The sequence below is a fragment of the Oryx dammah genome, unplaced genomic scaffold, assembly GCF_014754425.2.
Source record: "Oryx dammah isolate SB20612 unplaced genomic scaffold, SCBI_Odam_1.1 HiC_scaffold_29, whole genome shotgun sequence".
Taxonomy (NCBI): domain Eukaryota; kingdom Metazoa; phylum Chordata; class Mammalia; order Artiodactyla; family Bovidae; genus Oryx; species Oryx dammah.
The window spans coordinates 37,377,228-37,402,289 of record NW_024070213.1 but is presented as its reverse complement, the minus strand read 5'-3'; the positions used below and the strand labels follow the sequence as shown (position 1 = coordinate 37,402,289).

The 25,062-nt window shown below is 37.6% G+C and overlaps 1 protein-coding gene across 4 annotated transcripts in view; it reads right to left on the bottom strand.

Moving 5' to 3' along the window:
- CCDC91 (coiled-coil domain containing 91) overlaps positions 1 to 25,062 on the bottom strand; it is a 400,877-nt gene that overhangs the window by 136,912 nt on the left and 238,903 nt on the right. For all 4 annotated transcript variants that reach the window (XM_040234623.1, XM_040234619.1, XM_040234621.1 and 1 more), the window contains one exon: positions 19,054 to 19,161. In XM_040234623.1, the coding sequence (XP_040090557.1) occupies positions 19,054 to 19,161 (108 nt within the window). The remainder of the gene's footprint in view (positions 1 to 19,053; positions 19,162 to 25,062) is intronic.

Here is a 25,062-nt window from a genome sequence, read left to right as displayed (position 1 = left end):
GTATTGTAAAATAAAGTAAAAATAAAAATTAAAAAAAAAAGAAAAGAAAATTAACCAGGAATTAAGAAGTTCTCCCTTCTTTTGATCACTACAAATTTCCCCTCAAGTAATGAGAAGGACTATTCTTTCCACGGCTTTCTCCTTGTGTAAACGTTTCTCGTATGTGCATGCGTGCTCAGTCCCGTCTGACTCTCGGCAAGCCCAAGGACTGTAGCCCTTTAGGCTCCTCTGTCCGTGGGACTTCCCAGGTAAGAATACTTAGGCAGGTTATTTTCCTCCCTAGGGCGTCTTCCCGACCCAGGGACCCAGTCGGAGACTCCTGTGCCTCCTGCACTGGCAGGGGGATTCTTCACCACTGCTGCTGCTGCTGCTGCTGCCAACTCACTTCAGTCGTGTCCGACTCTGCGCGACCCCACAGACGGGAGCCCACCAGGCTCCCCCGTCCCTGGGATTCTCTAGGCAAGAACACTGGAGTGGGTTGCCATTCCTTCTCCAGTGCATGAAAGTGAGAAGTGAAAGTGAAGTCGCTCAGTCGTGTCCAACTCTTCACGACCCCATGGACTGCAGCCCACCAGGCTCCTCCATCCATGGGATTTTCCGGGGAAGAGTACTGGAGTGGGGTGCCACTGCCTTCTCCATCTTTACGACTGAGTCACCTGGAAACCCCAAACACTACTCAGTGTTTTAAATGTTGATGATGACTGACCTATTCTCTCAAATAATATATTCAGGAAAAAGAGGAAGTACGCTTATTTTCTGTGTAGTAGATTAGATTTCAATTTAAAATTTCACCTCTTTATTCACTGTCTTAAATTTACTACTCATAGAGAATAAAGAAAAGTGAAATATGTGGTAAGAGAGAAAAACAATTTTATGGCTAGCCACAACCTGATCATATCACTTATATACATTTGGGACAATAATTAGCAGGTAATAAAATGTGTTTTTCCTGGCAGATAAATGATCTCAAGGCAAACTTTTTCTGCCTATTTTATGATAATGAGATTCAAGTGATCCTGATGACATGCTAAGAATGGATTAGAATAGTAACACCATAACTCATATAAAAGCCAGAAAGAAAAACACCAATACAGTATACTAACACATATATATGGAATTTAGGAAGATGGCAATGATGACCCTGTATGCAGGACAGCAAAAGAGACACAGATGTGTATAGCGGACTTTTGGACTCAGAGGGAGAGGGAGAGGGTGTGATGATTTGGGAGAATGGCATTGAAACATGTATAATAACATGTAAGAATCGAAATACCAGTCTATGTCTGATGCAGGATATGACACGCTTGGGGCTGACGCGCGGGGATGACCCAGAGAGATGTTGTGGGGAGGGGGGTGGGAGGGGGGTTCATGTTTGGGAACGCATGTACACCTGTGGTGGATTCATGTCAATCTATGCCAAAACCAATACAGAATTGTAAAGTAAAAATTAAAAATAAATAAATAAATTAAAAAATAAAAAAAAAATAAAATAAAATAAAATTTAATGTTGTTTTATAATGTTTTATATATGAAATTAAGTTTAAAAATAAGTAATATCTGCAACTAATGAATTCATATAAAATTTGAAATTTAATATCTACAATTTTATTCATATAAACAGCAGTATGAAAAAATAATTGCCAAAAAATTGATGAATTAGCATAACTAAATGAATTTGAATTTATGAGAAAACTAAACTTTGATAATTTCAATGTAATTATAGCACTCTTACACAACAAAGGTGACAACCAAAAATCTTCAATAACTTCCTAAATTATCATATGATTTACAATAAGCATTTGACATGCCCTAAAATGATAGAGGTACCAAGAGTAACAGATGCAAATGAAGGCTTTCCAGCACTTTCACTGATTATATAAATAGCTAAACAAAACTCTAATAGACAAATAGAACAGAGTATGTATAGAGAAGCATGACAAAGTACTTAAGCATCCTTACAAAGTCATGGCAATCTCAAAGACAGGCAAATAAATACAAAGTACCCACTGCCTTAGTCCATAAAAGGACCCCCACACACATATGCAATTAATTTTCAGCAAAAGTGCAAAGGAAATTCAATGGAGAAAAGGATTTTCATAAATGGTGCAGAACAATTGGATACTCACAAAAATAATCAATTTGATCTATACCTCATGCCATACACAAAAATGACTCAAATGTAAAGCCTACAACTTCTAGATGAAAATATAATCTTTTGACTTGGGATAGGTAACAAGTTCTTCTGTGTAACACCGAGAGTATAATTCATGAGAAAGAAAATTGATGAAGTGAACTTCATCAGTATTACGAACTCCTGCTCTTCCCAAAGACACTGTTAAAAGAATATAAAGTAAATATTTACAAATGACAAATCTGATAAATGACTTAAGTATATGAAATGTCTTCAAAACAAAATAAGGAAATTAATAATCCAAAATAAAAAATAAGCATAAGAACAGATATTTCACTAAATAAAATGTACAGGTGGTAAATAAGAACAGGAACATACCTAAAATTATTAGTCAAATGCAAACTGAATATAACTTATATGCACATTAAATGCAAGTCAATGCAAATTAAAACCACATATGGAATCCTAAAAATCAGTATAAATGAACCTATTTATGGGCCAGAAACAGAGTCATAGATATAGAAAACAAACTATAACTTACTAAGGGGAAAGGAGGACAAGGCATAAGTTGGGTGATTGGAATTGGCATACATACTATTATATCTATAAATAGGTAACTAATAAGAATCTACTGTATAGCACAAGAAACTACACAATAGATCATAATGACCTATACGGGAATAGAATCTTAAAGAGTGGCTATATTAACATAGAATATGTATAACTGATTCACTGTGCTGTGCAGTAACTATACCCCAGTAAAAATAAATTTAAAAACATAAGCCACCACTACACAACTACTGGAATGGCTTAACTTAAACAAACATTGTGCCAAGAACTGATAAAATAATATGAAACACTCTTACATCGCTGGTAGGTGTACAAACAGTACAACCACTTTTGAAAAACAGTTAGACAGCTGACATCAAGATACTACCTAACAACACAGATACTAAAAGTTTTTAAATGAAAACACACATTTGTTACAAAATTGCACATAAATATTTTACAGCAGCTTTATTCATAATTACTGAGAGCTGAAAATGACCCGAATTTACTTTAACTGGTAAATGGTAAATGGAGAACCAAACTGTGGCACATTCATACAATGGAATACTACGTAGCAATGGAAAGAATACACTAACGGTAAATATACAACATAGAGGCATATGAAATGTATTATAGCAAGTGAAAGAAATCAGTCTCAAAAATCAACATACTACCAGGTTCCATTTACATGATATTGCGTAGAAAAGGCAAAACAATAGGGCCAGAAAATTTTCCATCCACCAATTTGTGGCTCAGCTGGTAAAGAATCTACCTGCCATGCGGGAGACATGGGTTCAATCCCTGGGTTGGGAAGATCCCTGGAGAAGGGAAAGGCTACTCATTTCAGTATTCTGGCCTGGAGAATTCCAAGAACTGTATAGTACATGGGGTAGGAAAGAGCTGAACATGACTGAGCAACTGAACTGAACTGAACTATGCAAAAATAATGTGTTTTTAAAAATAAACCAGCCAATTGCTAAAAGAAATTATAGCTAGATTGAAAATCTAAATATTCTTTCAAAAAGGAAACCAAAAATAAAAAAGACACAACAATGGATGAGTGAACTATTTCTTGTTCCAGAAGAATGAACTTCCTTTACATAAAAGTAATCGCAATGGAACAGATCAAGATATTTCTCCATGTAACAACAGCTACTGATTATTGAGCAGTACTATATTCTAGGCACTGTGCTTCATTTATCTTTACATAGCCCTGTTGAAACTATAATTAACTCTAACTTAGAGATTTTAAAAAGAGGCACAAAAAATTACACAGTTGCCTCAGTTCAAACTACAAATAAAGAATAAAAAACAGCCTAAGTGGCTTCTAAGGCCACAAAGAAAGTAAAAAATTTGCAAGTCCTTTCTTCCACTGTATCCTTTTTTACATTTATTTATTTTAATTGCCAGGAAACTTGCTTTATAATATTGCTGTGGTTTCTATCATATATTAACATGAATTAGCCATACGATAATCACGATGGTGTGATCACTCACCTAGAGCCAGACATCTAGGAATGTGAGGTCAAGTGGGCTTTAGAAAGCATCACTTCGAACAAAGCTAGTGGAGGTGATGGAATTCCACTTGAGCTAATTCACCTCCTAAAAGATGATGCTGTGAAAGTGCTGTACTCAATATGCGAGCAAATTTGGAAAACTCAGCAGTGGCCACAGGACTGAAAAAGGTCAGTTTTCATTCCAATCCCAAAGAAAGGCAATGCCAAAGAATGCTCAAACTACTGCACAATTGCACTCATCTCATATGCTAGTAAAGTAATACTCGAAATTCTCCAAGCCAGGCTTCAGCAATACATGAACCGTGAACTTGCAGATGTTCAAGCTGGTTTTAGAAAAGGCAGAGAAACCAGAGATCAAATTGCCAACATCCACTGGATCATTGAAAAAGTAAGAGTTCCAGAAAAACATCTATTTCTGCTTTATTGACTATGCCAAAGCCTTTGACTGTGTGGATCACAATAAACTGTGGAAAATTCTGAAAGAGATGGGAAAACCAGACCACCTGAGAAACCTATATGCAGGTCAGGAAGCAACAGTTAGAACTGGACATGGAACAACAGACGGGTTCCAAATAGGAAAAGGAGTACGTCAAGGCTGTATATTGTCACCCTGCTTATTTAACTTATATGCAGAGTACATCATGAGAAACGCTGGGCTGGAAGAAGCACAAGCTGGAATCAAGATTGCGGGAAGAAATATCAACAACCTCAGATATGCAGATGACACTACCCTTATGGCAGAAAGTGAAGAGGAACTAAAAAGCCTCTTGATGAAAGTGAAAGAGGAGAGTGAAAAAGCTGGCTTAAAGCTCAACATTCAGAAAACGAAGATCATGGCATCTGGTCCCATCACTTCATGGGAAATAGATGGGGAAACAGTGGAAACAGTGTCAGACTTTATTTTGGGGGGCTCCAAAATCACTGCAGATGGTGACTGCAGTCATGAAATTAAAAGACGCTTACTCCTTGGAAGGAAAGTTATGACCAACCTAGATAACATATTGAAGAGCAGAAACATTACTTTGCCAACAAAGGTCCGTCTAGTCAAGGCTATGGTTTTTCCTGTGGTCATGTATGGATGTGAGAGTTGGACTGTGAAGAAAACTGAGCACCAATACCGTATACTAACGCATATATACGGAATTTAGAAAGATGGTAACGATAACCCTGTATGCGAGACAGCAAAAGAGACACAGATGTATAGAACAGTCTTTTGGACTCTGTGGGAGAGGGAGAGGGTTGGATGATTTGGGAGAATGGCATTGAAACATGTATAATATCATATAAGAAACGAATAGCCATTCTAGGTTTGATGCAAGGTGCAGGACACTTGGGGCTGGTGCACTGGGATGACCAGGAGGGATGGTGTGGTGGGGAAGGTGGGAGGGAGATTTCAGGAATGGGAACATGTGTACACCTGTGGCGGATTCATGTTGATGTGTGGCAAAACTAATACAATATTGTAAAGTAAAATAATAATAATAATAATAAATAAATAAATAAACAACTATACCCACTAACAAAAAAAAAAGAAAGAAAGAAAGCTGAGCGCTGAAGAATTGATGCTTCTGAACTGTGGTGTTGAAGAAGACACTTGAGAGTCTCTTGGAATGCAAGGAGGTCTAACCAGTCCATTCTAAAAGAGATCAGTCCTGGGTGTTCTTTGGAAGGAATGATGCTAAAGCTGAAACACCAGTACTTGGGCCACCTCATGAGAAGAGCTGACTCACTGGAAAAGACTCTGATGCTGGGAGAGATTAGGGGCAGGAGGAAAAGGAGACGACGGAGGATGAGATGGCTGGATGGCATCACCGACTCAATGGACATGAGTTTGGTTGATGTCCGGGAGTTGGTGATGGACAGGGAGGCCTGGGGTGCTGCAATTCATGGGGTGGCAAAGAGTTGGACATGACTGAGCGACTGAACTGAACTGAACTGATACATATGTCCCAACCTTCTTGAACCTCCCTCCCATTTCCCATCCTTCCCCACCCTTCTAGAATTTTACAGAGCCCCATTTTCAGTTTGCTGAGTCATACAGTAAATTTCCATTGGCTATATATTTTACATATGGTAGAGTGTACTCTTTCGTGCTGCTGTTTGATATCAAAACCACCTAAATAAAATGGAGGAATAAAATTCCTTCATCTAAATTTCTGAAACCTAAAGGGTGAAGAATTAAGCATCAGTTCAGTTCAGTTCAGTCACTCAGTCGTTTCTGACTGTTTGAGACCCCATGGACTGCAACACAATAGGCCTTCTTATCCATCACCAACTCCAGGAGATTACTCAAACTCATGTGCATTGAGTCAGAGATGCCATCCAACCATCTCATCCTCTATTGCCCCCTTCTCCTCCTGGCTTCAATCTTTCCCAGCATCAGCATCTTTTCCAATAAGTCAGTTCTTCGCCTCAGGTGGCCAAAGCATTGGAGTTTCACCTTCAACATCAGTCCCTCCAATGAACACTCAGGACTGATCTCCTTTAGAATGGACTGGTTTGATCTCCTTGCAGTCCAAGGGACTCTCAAGAGTCTTAGCCAAAAACAGTTCAAAAGCATCAATTCGTCCACACTCAGCTTTATTTATAGTCCAACTCTCACATCCACACACGACCACTGGGAAAACCATAGCCTTAACTAGATGGACCTTTGTTGGCAAAGTAATGTCTCTGCTTTTTAATATGCTTACAGTCCATGGGGTCAGGAAGAGTCGGACACGAATGAGCGACTTCACTTTCACTTTCCTGCATTTGAGAAGGAAATGGCAACCCACTCCAGTGTTCTTGCCTGGAGAATCCCAGGGACCGGGGAGCCTGGTGGGCTGCCATCTCTGGGGTCACACAGAGTCGGACACAACTGAGGTGACTTAGCAGCAGCAGCAGGTTGGTCATAACTTTCCTTCCAAGGAGCAAGCGTCTTTTAATTTCATGGCCGCAGTGGCCATCTGCAGTGATTTTGGAGCCCCCAAAAATAAAGTCAGCCACTGTTTCCCCATCTGTTTGCGATGAAATGATGGGACCAGATGCCATGATTTTCATTTTCTGAATGTTGAGCTTTAAGGCAACTTGTTCACTCTCTTCTTTTACTTTCATCAAGAGGCTCTTTAGTTCTTCTTCACTTTCTGCCATAAGGGTGGTGTCATCTGTGGTTATTGATATTTCTCCCAGCAATCTTGATGCCAGCTTTTGCTTCATCCAGCCTTCATACAACATTTCTCATGATGTACTCTGCATATAAGTTAAATAAACAGGGTGACAATATACAGCCTTGACGTACTCCTTTTCCTATTTGGAACCAGTCTGTTGTTCCATGTCCAGTTCTAACTGTTGCTTCCTGACCTGCATATAGATTTCTCAGAGGCAGGTCAGGTGGCCTGGTATTCCCATCTCCTTCAGAATTTTCCACAGTTTGCTATGATCCAGTCAAAGGCTTTGATATAGTCAATAAAGGAAAACTACATGTTTTTCTGGAACTCTCTTGCTTTTTCGATGATCCAGGAGATGTTGGCAATTTGATTACTGGTTCCTCTGGCTTTTCTAAAACCAGCTTGAACAACAGGAAGTTCACAGTTCACGTATTGCTGAAGCCCGGCTTGGAGAATTTTGAGCATTCCTTTACTAGCATGGGGCTTCCCTGGTGGCTCAGAGGGTAAAGCATTTGCCAGCAATGCAGGAGACCCGGGTTTGATCCCTAGGTTGGGAAGATCCTCTGGAGAAGGAAATGGCAACCCACTCCAGTACTCTTACCTGGAAAATCCCATGGATTAAAAAAAGCTTGGTAGGCTACAGTCCATGGGGTCGCAAAGAGTTGGACACGACTGAGCAACTTCATTTACTTTCTTTCACTTTACTAGTGTGTGAGATGAGTGCAACTGTGCAGTAGTTTGAGCATTCTTTGGCATTGCCTTTCTTTGGGACTGGAATAAAAACTGACCTTTTCCAGTCCTGTGGCCACTGAGTTTTCCAAATTTGCTGGCATATTGAGTGCAGCACTTTCAGAGCATCATCTTTCAGGATTTGAAATAGCTCAACCTCCACTAGCTTTGTTTGTAGTGATACTTCCTAAGGCCCACTTGACTTCACATTCCAGGATGTCTGGTTCTAGGTGAGTGAACATACCATCAGGATTATCTGGGTCATGAAGATCTTTTTTGTACAGTTCTTCTGTGTATTCTTGTCACCTCTTCTTAATATCTTCTGCCTCTGTTAGGTCCATACCATTTCTGTCCTTTATTGAGCCCACCTTTTCATGAAATGTTCCCTTGGTATCTCTAATTTTCTCGAAAAGATCTCTAGTCTTTCCCATTCTATTGTTTTCCTCTATTTCTTTGCACTGATCACTGAGTAAGTAAGTAAGTAAAGTTACTCAGTCGTGTCCAACTCTTTGTGACCCCATGCGCTGCAGCCCACCAGGCTCCTCAGTCCATGGGATTCTCCAGGCAAGAATACTGGAGTGGGTTGCCATTTCCTGAGGAAGGCTTTCTTATCTCTTCTTGCAATTCTTTGGAACTCTGCATTCAAATGGGTATAGCTTTCCTTTTCTCCTTTGTGTTTTGCAGCCCTTCTTTTCACAGCTATTTGTAAGGCTTTCCCTGACAGCCATTTTGCTTTTCTGCATTCCTTTTTTTTAGGGATGGTCTTGATCACTGTCTCCTGCACAATGTCACGAACCTCTGTGCATAGTTCATCAGGCACTCTATCAGATCTAGTCCTTTAAATCTTTTTCTCACTTCCACTGTATAATCATAAGGGATTTGATTTAGGTCATACCTGAATGGCATAGTGGTTTTCTCTACTTTCTTCAATTTTAGTCTGAATTTGGCAATAAGGAGTTTATGATCTGAGCAAAAAGACAGGACACTGAAAGATGAACTCCCCATGTTGGTAGGTGACCAACATGCTACTTACTGGTGATCAGTGGAGAAATAACTGCAGAAAGAATGAAGAGGCGGATCCAAAGCAAAAACAATACCCAGTTGTGGATGTGACTGGTGATAGAAGCAAGGTCTGATGCTATAAAGAGCAAAATTGCATACAAACCTGGAATGTTAGATCCATGAAACAAGGCAAATTAGAAGTGGTCAAACAGGAGATGGCAAGAATTAAGCATACTAAGTGCTGAAGATGAGCAATACAGAGGCAATATTAAGTTCTTTGATAAGTATTACCTGATCAGTCTATTAGAAATACATATATTTGGGCTCCAACTAAACTATTAAGAATCAAAATTAATGGCCAAGAAGCCTGTTAATCTGAACAAATATCTCCAGCAGTCTCATTGGAAAACACTAACCAAAATGATATTTCCCAATAATGTGGAAACAAACACTTTCCTGGTTTCCTGTTAAACTACAACAGACTGAAGCACATTAAAATGCTGCTTTTGTAGACAAAAAAACAGCTAAGTATTGCCAACTTCATAAGGTTCAGCTTCATATATTTCTTTGCCCTGTTGGATTTACTGCATCAAACTCTGTAGGAAAGAGAATGTTGTTAACAAATAAAGCAGTCCAAGAACTTTTCATGATAAAGAAAATCTCAGAAAGAAACAATTATCATCAGGAGGAAATTAAGAGCCCAGAAAACTAAAATTCCCCAAGTTATACTAATTCCTATCCTAGATCTGTGAGGCTGGCAAATCTCATTTCAAATCTAATCTAGAGCCTGATTTTTATTGAAACACAGCAGTGCCCATTCGCTACATAGTGTTTATAGGTACTTTCTCACTATTCCAGCAGAGTTAAACAGTTGCAACAGAGAGCCTAAAATATTTACTATTAATACCTATCCTTTTTGGGAAAGATTTGTCAAACTTCCCTTAAAGCAATATAAATAGCACAACAAAGATTTGTAAATGATAAACCAACGGAGGCCATAAAATTATGTGAAGAAGACATAATAATTCTAAACATTTATGCATCAAATACAAGTATGTCAGATAGATGGGGAACTAGTCAAATGCGTAAGTATAGTCAGATATTTTAACACCCGCCTCTCAGTAATTGGTAGACAATAGAACAAAAATCTGTAACAACATGGAAGACTTAAACAACATGACAAAAACTTGATCCAATTAACACTTATATAAAAAAAAAACTGCACCAACAGAAGAATGAACACTCTTTTCAAGCAGACAGAGAAATCTAAAAAAAGTACTTAAATCATATGAAGTATATTCTCTGTCTATATTAGAATGAGATCAGAAATCAATAAAAGTAGTACATTTGGAAAACCATAGAATATTTAAAAATGAAATAACACATTTCTAAATAATCCAAGGTTAAAAAAGAAATCAATAAAAAAACTTAAAAGTATTTTTTCTCACTGAAAATGAAAATATGACATTTGAAACTGTGAAACACATATCTAAAGTAGTACCTAGAAAGAAATTCACATTACTAAATAGGTTATTTATAAAGCAAGACTTCAATCAATGACCTAAGTGTCTACTTCAAGACACTAGAATAAGTACAAATTAAATCTCAAATTAAAATTAAGCTAAAGAAATAAAATAATAAAGGTCAGAGTAGAAATCAGTGATACAGAAATAAGAAAAAAAAAACAAAGAAAATCAATGAAATAAGCTGACTCTTTGAAAGGATAAAAAAAATAATAAATCTCTACAGAACTGTCACTTCCCTGGTGGCTCAGATGGTAAAGGATCGCCCTACAGTGCAGGAGTTTGACCCCTGGGTCTGAAGTTCCCTGAAGAAGGGAATTGCAACTCCCTCAATATTCTTGCCTGGAGAAATCCATGGACAGAGGAGCCTGGTGGGCTACTGTCCATGGGGTCACAAAGAGTTGGACATGACTGAGCAACTAACACTTTTGCTAAAGAATTAATGAGGAAAAAAGAGGATACGGATCACTAATAACTGGAATAAAATAAGAGAGGTCACCAAAGATTTATGAAAAAAATTACACCATAAACATATACAGAGATAAAATGACAATAAAATCCAACATCTATTCCTGGAATAAAAACTTGGGAGTAGGAAGAAAATACTCAACCTAATAAATGCCTTTAGGGTTTCTATAGCTAAGTTTGTATCTAATGATGAAAAATTGAATTTTTCTTCCCAGGTCAAAAGAAGGCAAAGATATCCTTCTATTTTAACATTTACTAGAGGTTCAGTTATTTCAATAAGTTAAGAAAAAATAAATAAAAGGCATCGAGATTAAATGGAAAATGAAATGATGTCTCTGCTCTCAGACAACATGATCATCTATACAGAAAACCCTGTAGACTACAAAAAGAGTGCTTAAACTAGTAAGGGATTTTAGCATCATTACAGAATTGTATTGACTGTTATGTACCAGCAATAGGAACTGGGTAATTAAAATTCTTAAAAATATATGTCAAACTAGCACTAAATAAATATAAAATATATCAGGATAAATTTGACCCCAAAACTGTGTTCGACTTGAACAGTGAAAAATTTTAAACTGGAAAATTCTAAAAAGACCCAAATAAGTGGAGCAATAAACTGTATTATTAGGTAAGAAGATTGAATACTGTAAAGTGGTCAACTGCATCTAAATAGAATCAACTTAATCCAATCAGTATCTGTGATACAATAAGAAATATATCTTAGGTCTTTATCCCCAGTTCCTAACAGAGACCTAAAACTCTTTTAATCCAGGGTATTTAGGAGTGAAAGGAGTATCGTTTATTATTCACAAGAAGACTCTTTCAACAATACTTGAGTTCATGCTAATGAGGAGACTCTTGGTAGGTCTGAAGATATCTTCAGGAGACTGATTGTCAGAGTAACAAACCACATCATAAAAGAAAAGAGTTGGAACATTCAACCTTATCCTCTTCCTCAACATGGATGGAAAGGAGAGGTGCTGAAGAACAAGTCAACCAACAATGGCCATAGATTTAATCAGTCATACCCATGTGATGAAACCTCCATACAAACCCCTAAACAAAAGGATTCAGAGAGCTTCCAAGTTAGTGAACACATCAAGTTGCTGGAAGAGATACACACCCAGAGAGTACCTTCTCACCCTTATCTTGCCCTACGCATCTCTTTCACCCTTATCTTGCACTACATTGCATCATTTATAATAAAATGGCAAACCATCAAAGCCTCAAACGGAATTTGTGGGAACCCTTGCTTTATACCCAGTTGGTCAGAAATAGAGGAGGTCCAGGACTTGGGACTGGCATTTGAAGTTGGTGTAGCCTTGTGGAACTGAGCCCTTAACCAGTGGGGTCTGCACTAACTCTGGGCAGTGTGAAAATTAAATTCACTTTAGGACATCCAGTTGGTGTACGCAGAGAACCGGAGAAATCTCTGATGTTAAAATCCACATATTCGGTGTCAAGAGTATTTGGCTGTGAGTAAACACAGTTCAAAACATCCCAGCATGCTTTGTTGTAGAAATCAACAGACTGACTATAAAGATTACATGGAAATATGAATGACCTGCTGCTGCTGCTGCTGCTGCTGCTAAGTCGCTTCAGTCATGTCTAACTCTGTGCGACCCCACAGACGGCAGCCTACCAGGCTCCCCCGTCCCTGAGATTCTCCAGGCAAGAGCACTGGAGTGGGTTGCCATTTCCTTCTCCAATGCAGGAAAGTGAAAAGTGAAAGTGAAGTCGCTCAGTCGTGTCCTTTGCGACCCCATGGACCACAGCCTACCAGGCTCCTCTGTCCATGGGATTTTCCAGGCAAGAGTACTGGAGTGGGGTGCCACTGCCTTCTCCGATGAATGACCTAGAATAGCCCAAATGACTTTGAAATATAAGCACAATATTAGAAGATTTACACTACCTGAATTCAAGACTTATTGAATGTCTATGGTAAATAAACAGTACAAGACTTGAGTTGAAACACACAAATAGATAAATTGAACTGGTAGCAAATTAAGTAGCAAACCCACACATAATATGATTAATTTTTGAAGAAGGTACAAAGGAAATTCACTGGTGAAAGAAAAGTCTTCTTAGCAATTAAGACTGTAATGCTTAGACATCCATATAAAAAAAAAAAAAGAAGAAACTTCAGTCCATATCTAGAACCATATGCAAAAATCATATGCTGGATCATTTGAAAACCTGGAATTATGAACTAAAACCTTTAAAATTAAATACAGAAGAAAATAGTTTTGATTTGGGGTTAGGTTAAGACTTCTTAGATGTAACATCAAAAGAATTATCCATAGGAAAAAAAATGATGAATTGGATTTGTATGTCATTTAAAATTTCTGCTTTTGGAAATACATTAGAAGAAAAGAAAAGCCATAGACTATGATAAAGTATTTGAGCACATATCTGAAGAAAGATTTATATCTAGAATATGTAAAAAAATAAAAAACCTGAAAATTCAATTATGAGAAAACAATAACAACAATTATGGACAAATGTCACTTTCCTGGTTAATATCTTATAATAGCACTCAATTTCAGGTCAGGCAATGTAGCAGACAAGGTCATTCTATTCAACAACAATAAACCATTTCTCGATCAGGTTGTGACATGCAACAAAAAGTACATTTTATATGACAACTGGTGATAACCAGTTTAGTGGCTGGGCAGAGAAGAAGCTCCAAAGCACTTTCCAAAGCCAAACTTGTACTAAAAAAAAGTCATGGTCACTGTTTGGTGGTGTGCTGCTGGTCTGATCCACCATAGCTTTCTGAATCCCGGAGAAACAATTACATCTGAGAAATTCTCAACAAATCCATGCTGCTACTGCTAAGTAGTTTCAGTTGTGTTGGACACTGTGCAACCCATAGATGGCAGCCTACCAGGCTCTGTCGTCCCTGAGATTCTCCAGGCAGGAACACTGGAGTGGGTTGCCACTCCAATGCATGACAGTGAAAAGTGAAAGTGAAGTCGCTCAATCGTGTAGACTCTTAGCGACTCCATGGACTGCAGCCCACCAGGCTCCTCCGTCCATAGGATTTTCCAGGCAAGAGTACTGGAGTGGGTGCAATTGCCTTCTCTGAAGCAAATCGATGAGATGCACCCAAATCTGCAACTGCTGCAGTGGGCATTAGTCAACAGAAAGGGCAAATTATTCTCCATGACAACACCTAACTGCACATCATACAACTAACACTTGAAAAGTTGAACTAATCGAGCTTCGAAGTTTTGCCTCCTCCATACCTGACTTCCCATCAACTGACTACTACTTCTTCAAGCATCTAGAAAACTTTTTGCAGGGAAAATACTTCCAGAACCAGCAGGAGGCAGAAAATGCTTTCCAAGAGTTTGTTGAATCCTGAAACATGGATTTTTACACTATAAGAATAAACCAACTTATTATGCACTGGCAAAAATGTGTTGATCGCATAATGGTTCCTATTTTGATTAATAAAGATGTGCTTGAGCCTAGTTATAATGATTAAAACTCACAGTCCATAACCACAATTATGTTTGCACCAACCTAATACATTTAATAGACGAGAAAAATAAAGCACAGAGAGGTTAAAGGACATTCCACAGTAACACAGCTAAGTGACAAAGCCAGGGATAATAGAGCCTTTTTGATTCTGGATCACATGCTTGTAACTACTCTTATGAGTGTTAACTTGCTTTTCCCTTAAATTCTAAATGTGAATAAAATAGAAAAAAAAGAAGACTCATATACACATGAAAGGTTGAGCTAAATTATTCTTGAACAATTCAGGTATTATTTTTGTTAAAGTTACTTACTTCAAAAGACATCTCAAGAAATATGATTTGGAAAATATCTGTGAGATGCCATTTAAACACTTTATATGCTTTTACCTAATGATTATATCGCTATTAAGTACTATTTCATTACACTGAATTGCTTATGATCCTTTAAATATCCCATGGTAGTCTTGAGTGCTCTTCACTACATATTTCTCATGGAAATATTTCTGGTGATATACCACTGATGAACATGCAATGTGTTTCCATGTATTTAGGTTATTTTTAATTTCTTTCAGCAATGTTTTGCAGTTTTAGCTTACAAGTCTTTCTTCTCCTTGGTTAATTATATTTTTTTAATAAAAATGCCTCCAAGACAGTTTATTCTTTAAACTGCTCTTGCAAACAGTAAATAGGCGAACTCACTGTTAAAGATTCAATGGATTAAAGGATCCCCAAGAAAAGACTCAATAAGTCTGTGATGGTCCTGTATATGCTTTCATTTAGGACCAAATGGTTTGAGAAAAAGAGAACACTGGGATTTCTTCAAACTGGTTTCATAAACGAAGCTATCTTTAATCAGAAGATGAGAGAGACATAGACAGACAGGAAAACATGAACATATTTAACATATTAAATCTAGAACATGGGTCTCTAAAGTAACTAGGGATTTGCATCTAACAAATGGAGCCAATTGTAACCATATAAAATGTCCAAAGAATTGTCATCCTGAACTGACTGTTTCCTACCCTAAATGATCCAGGACTCCCAAATTTTTATAGAGAGGGAGCAGGGTGAGAAATTCTATAATCTCCAATACTCACATTAGGTATAGCCAAGAAAAAAAAAAAAAAAAACTAAAAATTTAGACCCTATAGGATTCATAAAGAACAACGGACAAGAAACCCTGGCCTTAAATCCTGAAATGTGAACCACGGTAAATTAAAAAGCAAATCCAACCCCCACAGCAGAGATACTTACTGAATCTGTTCATTGAGATTTTAGAATTGCTACATAATAATGATAGCTATGTACCTCTGATTCATCTTTCCTTCTGAGAGCATTCACAGTATATACCCTGCCCTTTATGTCACTACTATATACTAGATCTGTTGGCAGTAAACAACATATATTTTAGTTTCTAGTTCTTCAGGTCAAAAGGGACTATATATCTAGACCTGATGATGTAGAGACTACAGCACATCATTTCCCACCTATCACTCAAATATCCTGGACTTTTGAGCATAAGACTATCACTTACCAACAGCCAGACATCTGGGACTGTGATGTCAAGTGTGCCTTAGAAAGCATCACTGCAAACAAAGCTAGTGGAGCTGATGGAATTACAGCTAATAAAAATCCTAAGAGATGATGCTATTAAAATGATGCACTCAATATGCCAACAAATATGGAAGACTCAGCAGTGGCCAGAGGACTGGAAAAAGGTCAGTTTTCATTTCAATCCCAAAGAAGGGCAATGCCAAACAATGTTCAAATTACCATACAATTGCTGTCATTTCACATGCTAGCAAAATAATACTCAAAAAACTTCAAGCTAGGCTTCAACAATACATGAACCAAGAACTTCCAGATGTACAAGCTGGATTTAGAAAAAGCAGAAAAACCAGAGATCAAATTGCTAACATCCGTTGGTTCATAGAAAAAGTAACGGAATTCTAGAGAAACATCTACTTCTGCTTCATTGACTACACTAAAGTCTTTGACTGTGTGGATCACAACAAATTGAAAAATTCTTAAAGAGATGGAAATATCAGATCACCTTACCTGCCTCCTAAGAAGCATGTATGCAGGTCATGCAACAACAGTTAGAACTGGACATGGAACAACAGACAGGTTCAAAATCGGGAAAGGGCAACACCAAGTCTGTATATTGTCTCCCTGCTTATTTAACTTATATGCGGAGTACATCATGCAAAATGCTAAGCTGGATGAAGCACAAGTTGGAATAAAGATTGCTGGGAGAAATATCAATGACCTCAGATATGCAGATGATACTACTTTAATGACAGAAAGTGAAGAGAAACTAAAGAGCCTCTTGATGAAAGTGAAAGAATAAAGTGAAAAAGCTGACTTAACTCAACATTCAAAAAACAAAGATCATGGCATCCGGTCCCATCACTTCATGGCAAACAGATGAGAAATTAAGGGAAACAGTGACAAACTTTATTTTCTTGGCCTCCAAAATCAAAGCAGATGGTGACTGCAGCCATGATATTAAAAGATGATTGATCCTTAGAAGAAAAGTTATGACCACCTTAGACAGCATATTAAAAAGCAGAGATATCACTTTGCCAACAAAGGTCCATATAGTCAAAGCTATAGTTTTTCCAGTAGTCATGTACAGATGTGAGAGGTGGACCATAAAGAAGGCCAAGCACCAAAGAATTGATGCTTTCAAATTGTAATACTGGAGAATTCTCTTGAGAGTCCCTTGGACAGCAAGGCGATCAAACCAGTCAATCCTAAAGGAAATCAGTCCTGCATATTCAGTGGAAGGACTAATTGATGCTGAAGCTGATGCTCCAATACTTTGGCTACCTGATAGGAAGATCTGCCTCACTGGAAAAAACCCTGATGCTGGGAAAGATTGAGAATAAGAAGAGAATTGGGTGACAGAGGATGAGATGGTTGGATGTCATCATCGACTCTATGAACATGAGTTTGAACAAACTCCGGGAGATAGCGATGGACAGGAAAGGAAGTCTGGCATGCTGCAGTCCATGGGATCACAAGGAGTCAGACACAACTGAGCAACTGAACAACAACAACAATATCTGGATAGAACCTTCAGATTTTCTCCCATATGGGCAGGTTAAGAAATTTTACCTGAGAGATGAAGGCTGGAAATATCTGGCAACCCAAAGAGCAGACCATAGTATACCAGTGCTGCTTATCAAAGATTTTCTGCCCTTTCCCTCTCCCTACTCCAGATTCAGAGCAGGGTTTCACTCCCTGACCCCAAGATGACTGCAGGCACTTCAGATACAAGTTGGGAGTAGAAGTGTCATTTCCAGTCCAGAATGCTGAAATACCAGTAGGAAATCTGACTGAGTTTTTTTGATCTGAGTTGTTTTTTTTTTTTTTTTTTTAACTCTACCATGTAACAGGTAACATTCCACAACTGAACTGTTTTATCAGACTAGTTTCCATCATGAGGACATCATGACACTGAGCCCTCAAAGCAGCCTCAGTGTATACACAGAATTGGCTAAGACATAAATCTTCACTGTCTGAAGTCAGGGAGTTTAAGGCATAACATGGCCTGGCCTGGCTAATACATGCCTTATGCTGTTTCACAGTTCTGTAACCTCCTCTTTGTGATTTTTCTGTACATTTATACAGACATATCCTTCTTATCTCTGACAACCTGGTATTCTACCAGTCAAGAGAATGTAATTGTTTTTTATCAAATTTATAAAATTTGCCATGCACTTCCTATTCCAAACCACTTATTAAAATGACTCTGAAAATACTGAACCAAGCTGACCCCAATCTTGGGGACTAAGTGGCATGTTTATAAATGTTCATTTAAATTCTAGATCTAAATTTTCTATTAGTATATTTTCTTCCTGTAATATGAAATAGGTCTTTTACATAAGGTTGATTTTATTTTCACCTATCAAGCTTCACATTATTCAAAAGTGTAGCTGGGAACTTCTTGCACATATTATTTATACTATGACACATACATACAGGCTTTTCAATTGACTATTTCATGTAAATGTACTTATCATGTCTGCAATGCTTTCTAAGACAATAATCAAGAAGAAACAAAAAAAATCACGAGAAAATATCAAAATAGAAATAAATTAATATAAGCAACGAAAGGTAAATCAAACACAAATAAGTACTTAAATTCAAATATTATTTATAAATCTTACACCACAAATTATTCACATGCCATAATACATTTACAGTCATCTCTTTTGCTATTGCTATTTGATAAAAAATATAATACTCTAGAAATCAGTATAAGAATTATCATTAATTTGGGGAATAGTCACATATTTTAGGCCTTTAGCCCTATTTTTAGTCTATCATAAAATTCCCAAACTTTAACATTGATTTTACATCAGCAGATTTTTTTTCTCCAAAATACATCAAGGAAAGTAAATGGCATGAAAGTGAATAAACAGTTATAGAGCTCTCAGGGGAAGAGAGTCAGAAGAAAAGTATAAATATATAATGGATGTGCAATTTTATTACCTGAGTATTTAACAACTCTTCACACTTGTGTGCTTGTTTCTCAATTGCAGAAATGTACTGCTTTTCAATAGCTTCTACTTGTTGCTTAACTGAAGACTGTAGTAGTGCCTAAAAACAAGTAAAAATGTTATTTGGATCACAAACAAAACTTGGAATCTACTATTGGCATGATAAATTTTCTGACAGATGTACACGTCTGAAATATGATCTTCTGCATTACAAAATACACATTTGTGAATATTAAAGCACATTCATATATAACACTACTTTAAGCTTTTGGTTTTAGGTTTTCCTATTGCCAAAACTACAGTTTTTTGGCTCAGATTTTCCTTCTACACACCTTCTCTTTAAAAAGGCCAAGTCATAGAAGATGATAAAGAGAGTGAGCAGTTCTGTTAAATATAAATTCAGTTTAGCAAAGACCACACAGGATGAGAAGCATATGAAAGCTGCTGAAGAAAAAAAGAAAAGAGAAAAAAAAAAAAAAACCAGACATATTTCACTGGCTGACAAAACTCCACATCCTCTCGGCACACTGTAATATCCCATGGGCCAAGCATGATCTTCAAGACCACAAGTCAAGTAAAAGCAGATGGAAACTCTGAGCAGTTTCAATCATGAAAAAAACTGCCCCCTAGGAAGTGCACGCCCCTAATGTGAAAAGGTGTAAGGCAAAGTGTGGATGGCAGAATCTCAAGGCAGTATTCATAAGAAGTAATAAAACTTGGGAGACTAGACAAACGCAAGTGGACAGTGTAAACACTGGAACCTCAGTCACTTAAATATAAAGATGTTAACACTGTTCTAAGGGAAGCCAAATCAGCATTGGAAGACGTTCCGCCCACTTACTTCCTTATTGGCGACGCTTAGAATATTATCATCTTTCCTTTTTTTTAAAGGCATTATACATTATAGTTAATATGCTCTCAATATTATCTTACATGCTATTTATAAATCCTGAATCATTCTAAAATATTCACTTCACCATACGCATAAGAACTCCAGCAAATATTCTATTTTTGAAGGTCTATCTGGATAATAAACTACTCATAATCAAAATAGTAAGTTGAAACAGACACATGTCTTATAGAAAACAGACCTTTGGCACATTTACCAAGAAAAGAAAAATATGCCAAATCTCTTAAATAATCTCTGTTTTGAAAATAGACTTACTTGGTTGGAAACAACATGCATTAAGAGGCTAAATAAATATGCATGTATTTTTAAAAACTGAGACAAAAATATTTTTGAAACCTCTGGATAAGTCTCAAATCTTCAAATAATTAACTTTCTCTTGCAAATGTTAAACTGTCTCATGATGCTTCTACTCCTATAATTCAACAGTCATCACTCTGAAGCTGCAGAATTACCATCAGTGGGTAAAGGAAAATAAAGTTCTGACTGCAATTTCACCAACATAAAAAGAACTGCTTAACAGCACTGCTTAAGGTTTTCATTTACATATTATGTCTTCTAAAGAATCCGTAATGATAATTTATGAAAACAATTAAAATTTAAACTGGCTAGATGATGTAAAGCTACTATTTACCTTTGGTACAATAGAATACTATTTTTGGACTTCAGAAAATTTAAAGGTTGGTAGATTTATGGTCAGTTCTCTTGGGTTACATTCATGGCATCTTTTGTAGAGAGAAAAAAGTCATTCTCTGGGGGGACATGGGTTATGGCAGAACTGTTATACTTAATGGAAAGGATTGTTTTCATTTCCATATTTGCTATGATACCAAATAATCCCAGTTTTAATATCAAGTTGTTATTTTTTAGTAAATTATATCCTTTAGAGAGACAGGTAAAGTAATGAAATAAAATAATACTTCCTCATCATAATTAAGAAAACACAAATGAACAGTACTTTCTCCTTTGGTGATTAATTTGTAAACTACATACTCATTTTCTACCAAACTTCAAGGAAGTAAGCACCATATGATAATGAATCATGTAAATGCTAAACTGTAATTATGGAACATGGAAAAAAGCTTGCACAAATGACCAGCTTTTCACACAGTTCAAGCCTCTCAGCCCCATTCAGTTACTTAAATGTATCCATCTATAAAAAGGACATGAAGGTAGATAACAGGAACAGAAAGATTTAAAAAGTCGGTCCTCACTGAGTTCATTCTATTGTTGAAGAAAAACATTCTCTAGAAAACAGAATGTGCAAGGTGCTTATCAGACAGAAAAGATGCCCAAGGCCTGCCTGTAAGGCTGATTGCTATTCACAGAGAACATTAAATAAAGAAGACTACCTGGAATTAAGAGTGGAGGCAGAGAGAATGGCAGAAAATGTAGAAAAGTAGGCAGGTGCCATATACTAAAAATCTTTGTATTGCCATAACAAGATTTTTTTTTTTAAGTGGGCCTATAATACTGAACACAGAGTCAGACACAACTGAGCAACCGAACTGAACTGAACTGATAATACTGAACTTCCTAGTTGTGCATTCCAGTCCCCTATAATGAAAAGGACATCTTTTTGGGGGGTTAGTTCTAAAAGGTCTTGTAGGTCCTCATAGAACCGTTCAATTTCAGCTTCTTCACCATTAATTGGTCAGGGCATAGACCTAGACTACCGTGATATTGAATGGTTTGCCTTGGAAATGAACAGAGATCATTCTGTCATTTTTGAGATTGCATGCAAGTACTGTATTTCAGACCCTTTTGTTGATTATGATGGCTACTCCATTTCTTCTAAGGATTCCTGCCCACAGTAGTAGATATAATGGTCATCTGAGTTAAATTCACCCATTCCAGTCCATCTTAGTTTGGTGACTCCTAGAAGGTAGACATTCACTCTTGCCATCTCCTGTTTGACCATTTCCAATGTGCCTTGTTTCATGGATTTAACATTCCAGGTTCCTATGCAGTATCGCTCTTTACAGCATCAGACCTTGCTTCTATCACCAGTCACATCCACAGCTGGGTATTGTTTTTGCTTTGGTTCCATCCCTTCATTCTTTCTGGAGTTATTTCTCCACTGATCTCCAGTAGGATATTGGGCACCTACTGACATGGGGAGTTCATCTTTCAATATCCTATCTTTTTGCTTTTTCATACTGTTTATGGGGTTCTCAAGGAAAGAATACTGAAGTGTTTTGCCATTACGTTCTCCAGTGGACCACATTCTGTCAGACCTCTCCAACATGACCTGTCCGTCTTGGGTGGCCCCACACAGCATGGCTAATGCAAAAGGAGGAGGTCAAGAAACACCTGGAATAACAGGCAACTTTGGCCTTGGAGTACAGAATGAAGCAGGGCAAAGGTGAACAGAGTTTTGCCAAGAGAAGGCACTGGTCGTAGCAAACACCCACTTGCAACAACACAAGCGAAGACTCTACACATGGACATCACCAAATGGTCAACACTGAAGTAAGATTGATTATAATCTTTGCAGCCAAAGATGGAGAAGCTCTATACAGTTGGCAAAAACAAGACCGAGAGCTGACTGTGGCTCAGATCATGAACTCCTTATTGCCTGTTTTAGACTTAAATTGAAGAAAGTAGGGAAAACCACTAGACCATTCAGGTATGACCTAATCAAATCCCTTATGATTATACAGCAGATGTGACAAATAGATTTGGGGGACTAGATCTGATAGAGTGCCTGTTGAACTATGGACAGAGGTTCTTGACATTGTACAGGAGACATGGATCAAGACTATTCCCAAGAAAAGGAAATGCAAAAAAGCAATGTGGCTGTCTGAAGAAGCCTTACAAATAGATGTGAAAAGAAGAGAAGCAAAAAGCAAAGGAGAAAAGGAAAGATGAAACTATTTGAAAGCAAGGAAAGATAAGACGCCTTCCTCAGTGATCAGTGCAAAGAAATAGAGAAAAACAATAGAAAGGGAAAGACTAGAGATCTCTTCAAGAAAATTAGCGATACCAAGGGAATACTTCATGCAAAGATGGGCTCAATAAAGGACAGAAATGGTATGGACCTAACAGAAGCAGAAGATATTAAGAAGAGGTGACAAGAATACACAGAAGAACTGTATGAAAAAGATCTTCATGACCCAGATAATCCCAATGGTGTGATCACTCACTTAGAGCCAGACATCCTGGAATGTGAAGTCAAGTGGGCCTTAGGAAGTATCACTACAAACAAAGCTAATGGAGGAGATGGAATTCCAGTTGAGCTATTTCAAATCCTGAAAGACAAAGTTGTGAAAGTGCTGGATTCAATATGTCAGCAAATTTGGAAAACTCAGCAGTGGCCACAGGATTGGAAAAGGTCAGTTTTCATTCCAATCCCAAAGAAAGGCAATGCCAAAGAATGATCAAACTACCACACAATTGCACTCATCTCACACACTAGTGAAGTAACGCTCAAAAATCTCCAAACCAGGCTTCAGGAATACATGAACCATGAACTTACAGATGTTCAAGCTGGTTTTAGAAAAGGCAGAAGAACCAGAGATCAAATTGCCAACATTCAGTGGATCATGGAAAAAACAAGAGAGTTCCAGAAAAACATCTATTTCTGCTTTATTGACTATGCCAAAGCCTTTGTCTCTGTGGATCACAAAAAAAACTGTGGAAAATTCTGAAAGAGATGGGAATACCAGACCACCTGACCTGCCTCTTGAGAAACCTATATGCAGGTCAGGAAGCAACAGTTAGAACTGGACATGGAACAACAGACTGGTTCTAAATAGGAAAAGGAGTATGTCAAGGCTGTATACTGTCACCCTGCTTATTTAACTTAGACACAGAGTACATTATGAGAAAGGCTGGGCTGGAAGAAGCACAAGCTAGAATCAAGATTCCCAGGAGAAATATCAATAACCTCAGATATGCAGATGACACAAGCCTTATCGTAGAAAGTGAAGAACTAAAGAGCCTCTTGATGAAGTGAAAGAGGAGAGTGAAAAAGTTGGCTTAAAGCTCAACATTCAGAAAACGAAGATCATGGCATCCGGTCCCATCACTTCATGGCAAATAGATGGGGAAACAGTGGAAACAGTGTTAGACTTTATTTTGGGGGGCTCCAAAATCACTGCAGATGGTAACTGCAGCCATAAAATTAAAAGATGCTTACTCCTTGTAAGTAAAGTTATGACCAACCTAGACAGCATATTGAAAAGCAGAGACATTACTTTGCCAACAAAGGTCCATCTAGTCAAGGCTATGGTTTTTCCAGGAGTCATGTATGGATGTGAGAGTTGTACTATAAAGAAAGCTGAGCCCTGAAGAATCGATGCTTTTGAACTGTGGTGTTGGAGAAGACTCTTGAGAGTCCCTTGGAATGCAAGGAGATCCAACCAGTCCATCCTAAAGGAGATCGGTCCTGGGTGTTCATTGGAAGGACTGATGTTGAAGCTGAAGTTCCAATACTTTGGCCACCTGATGCGAAGAGCTGACTCATTGGAAAAGACCCTGATGCTGGAAAAGATTGAAAGTAGGAGGAGAAGGGGACGACAGAGGATGAGATGGTTGGATGTCATCACCAACTCAATGGACATAAGTTTGGGTAAACTCTGGGAGTTGGTGATGGACAGAGGCCTGGTGTGCTGTGGTTCACTGGGTCGCAAAGAGCTGGACACGGCTGAGCGACTGAACTGACTAACTGATAATGCTGAACAGTGGAATTATTATTGTCACTGTCCAAACAAAGGATGTGCTGTCCGAAAACAATCCTTAGAAGTAGAATATTAATCATTGTGGACATACATAATAATAAACAATGGTACTATCTACAAGGTTTTATAGCTAATTCTATCATTATATAACTGGATATTTATTCTCCTGTGTAATATACTATAATAATTGTGTTCCAACTTCCTATGCAGTTATTTTCAAAAATGCACATTAGTCTTAATATTTTCCTTTAATTGTTTTTCTCCTTTGTAATCGGCTCTAGAGATATCAAAGACACAAGTAACCCTTCCCTTGGGTTTAAATAACACTACAAAAATGATTCATGAAAGAATTACTTCCTTTATCAGCTATTTTAAACTCCTCTCAACACAAATAAAGCACTAAGATTTTCAT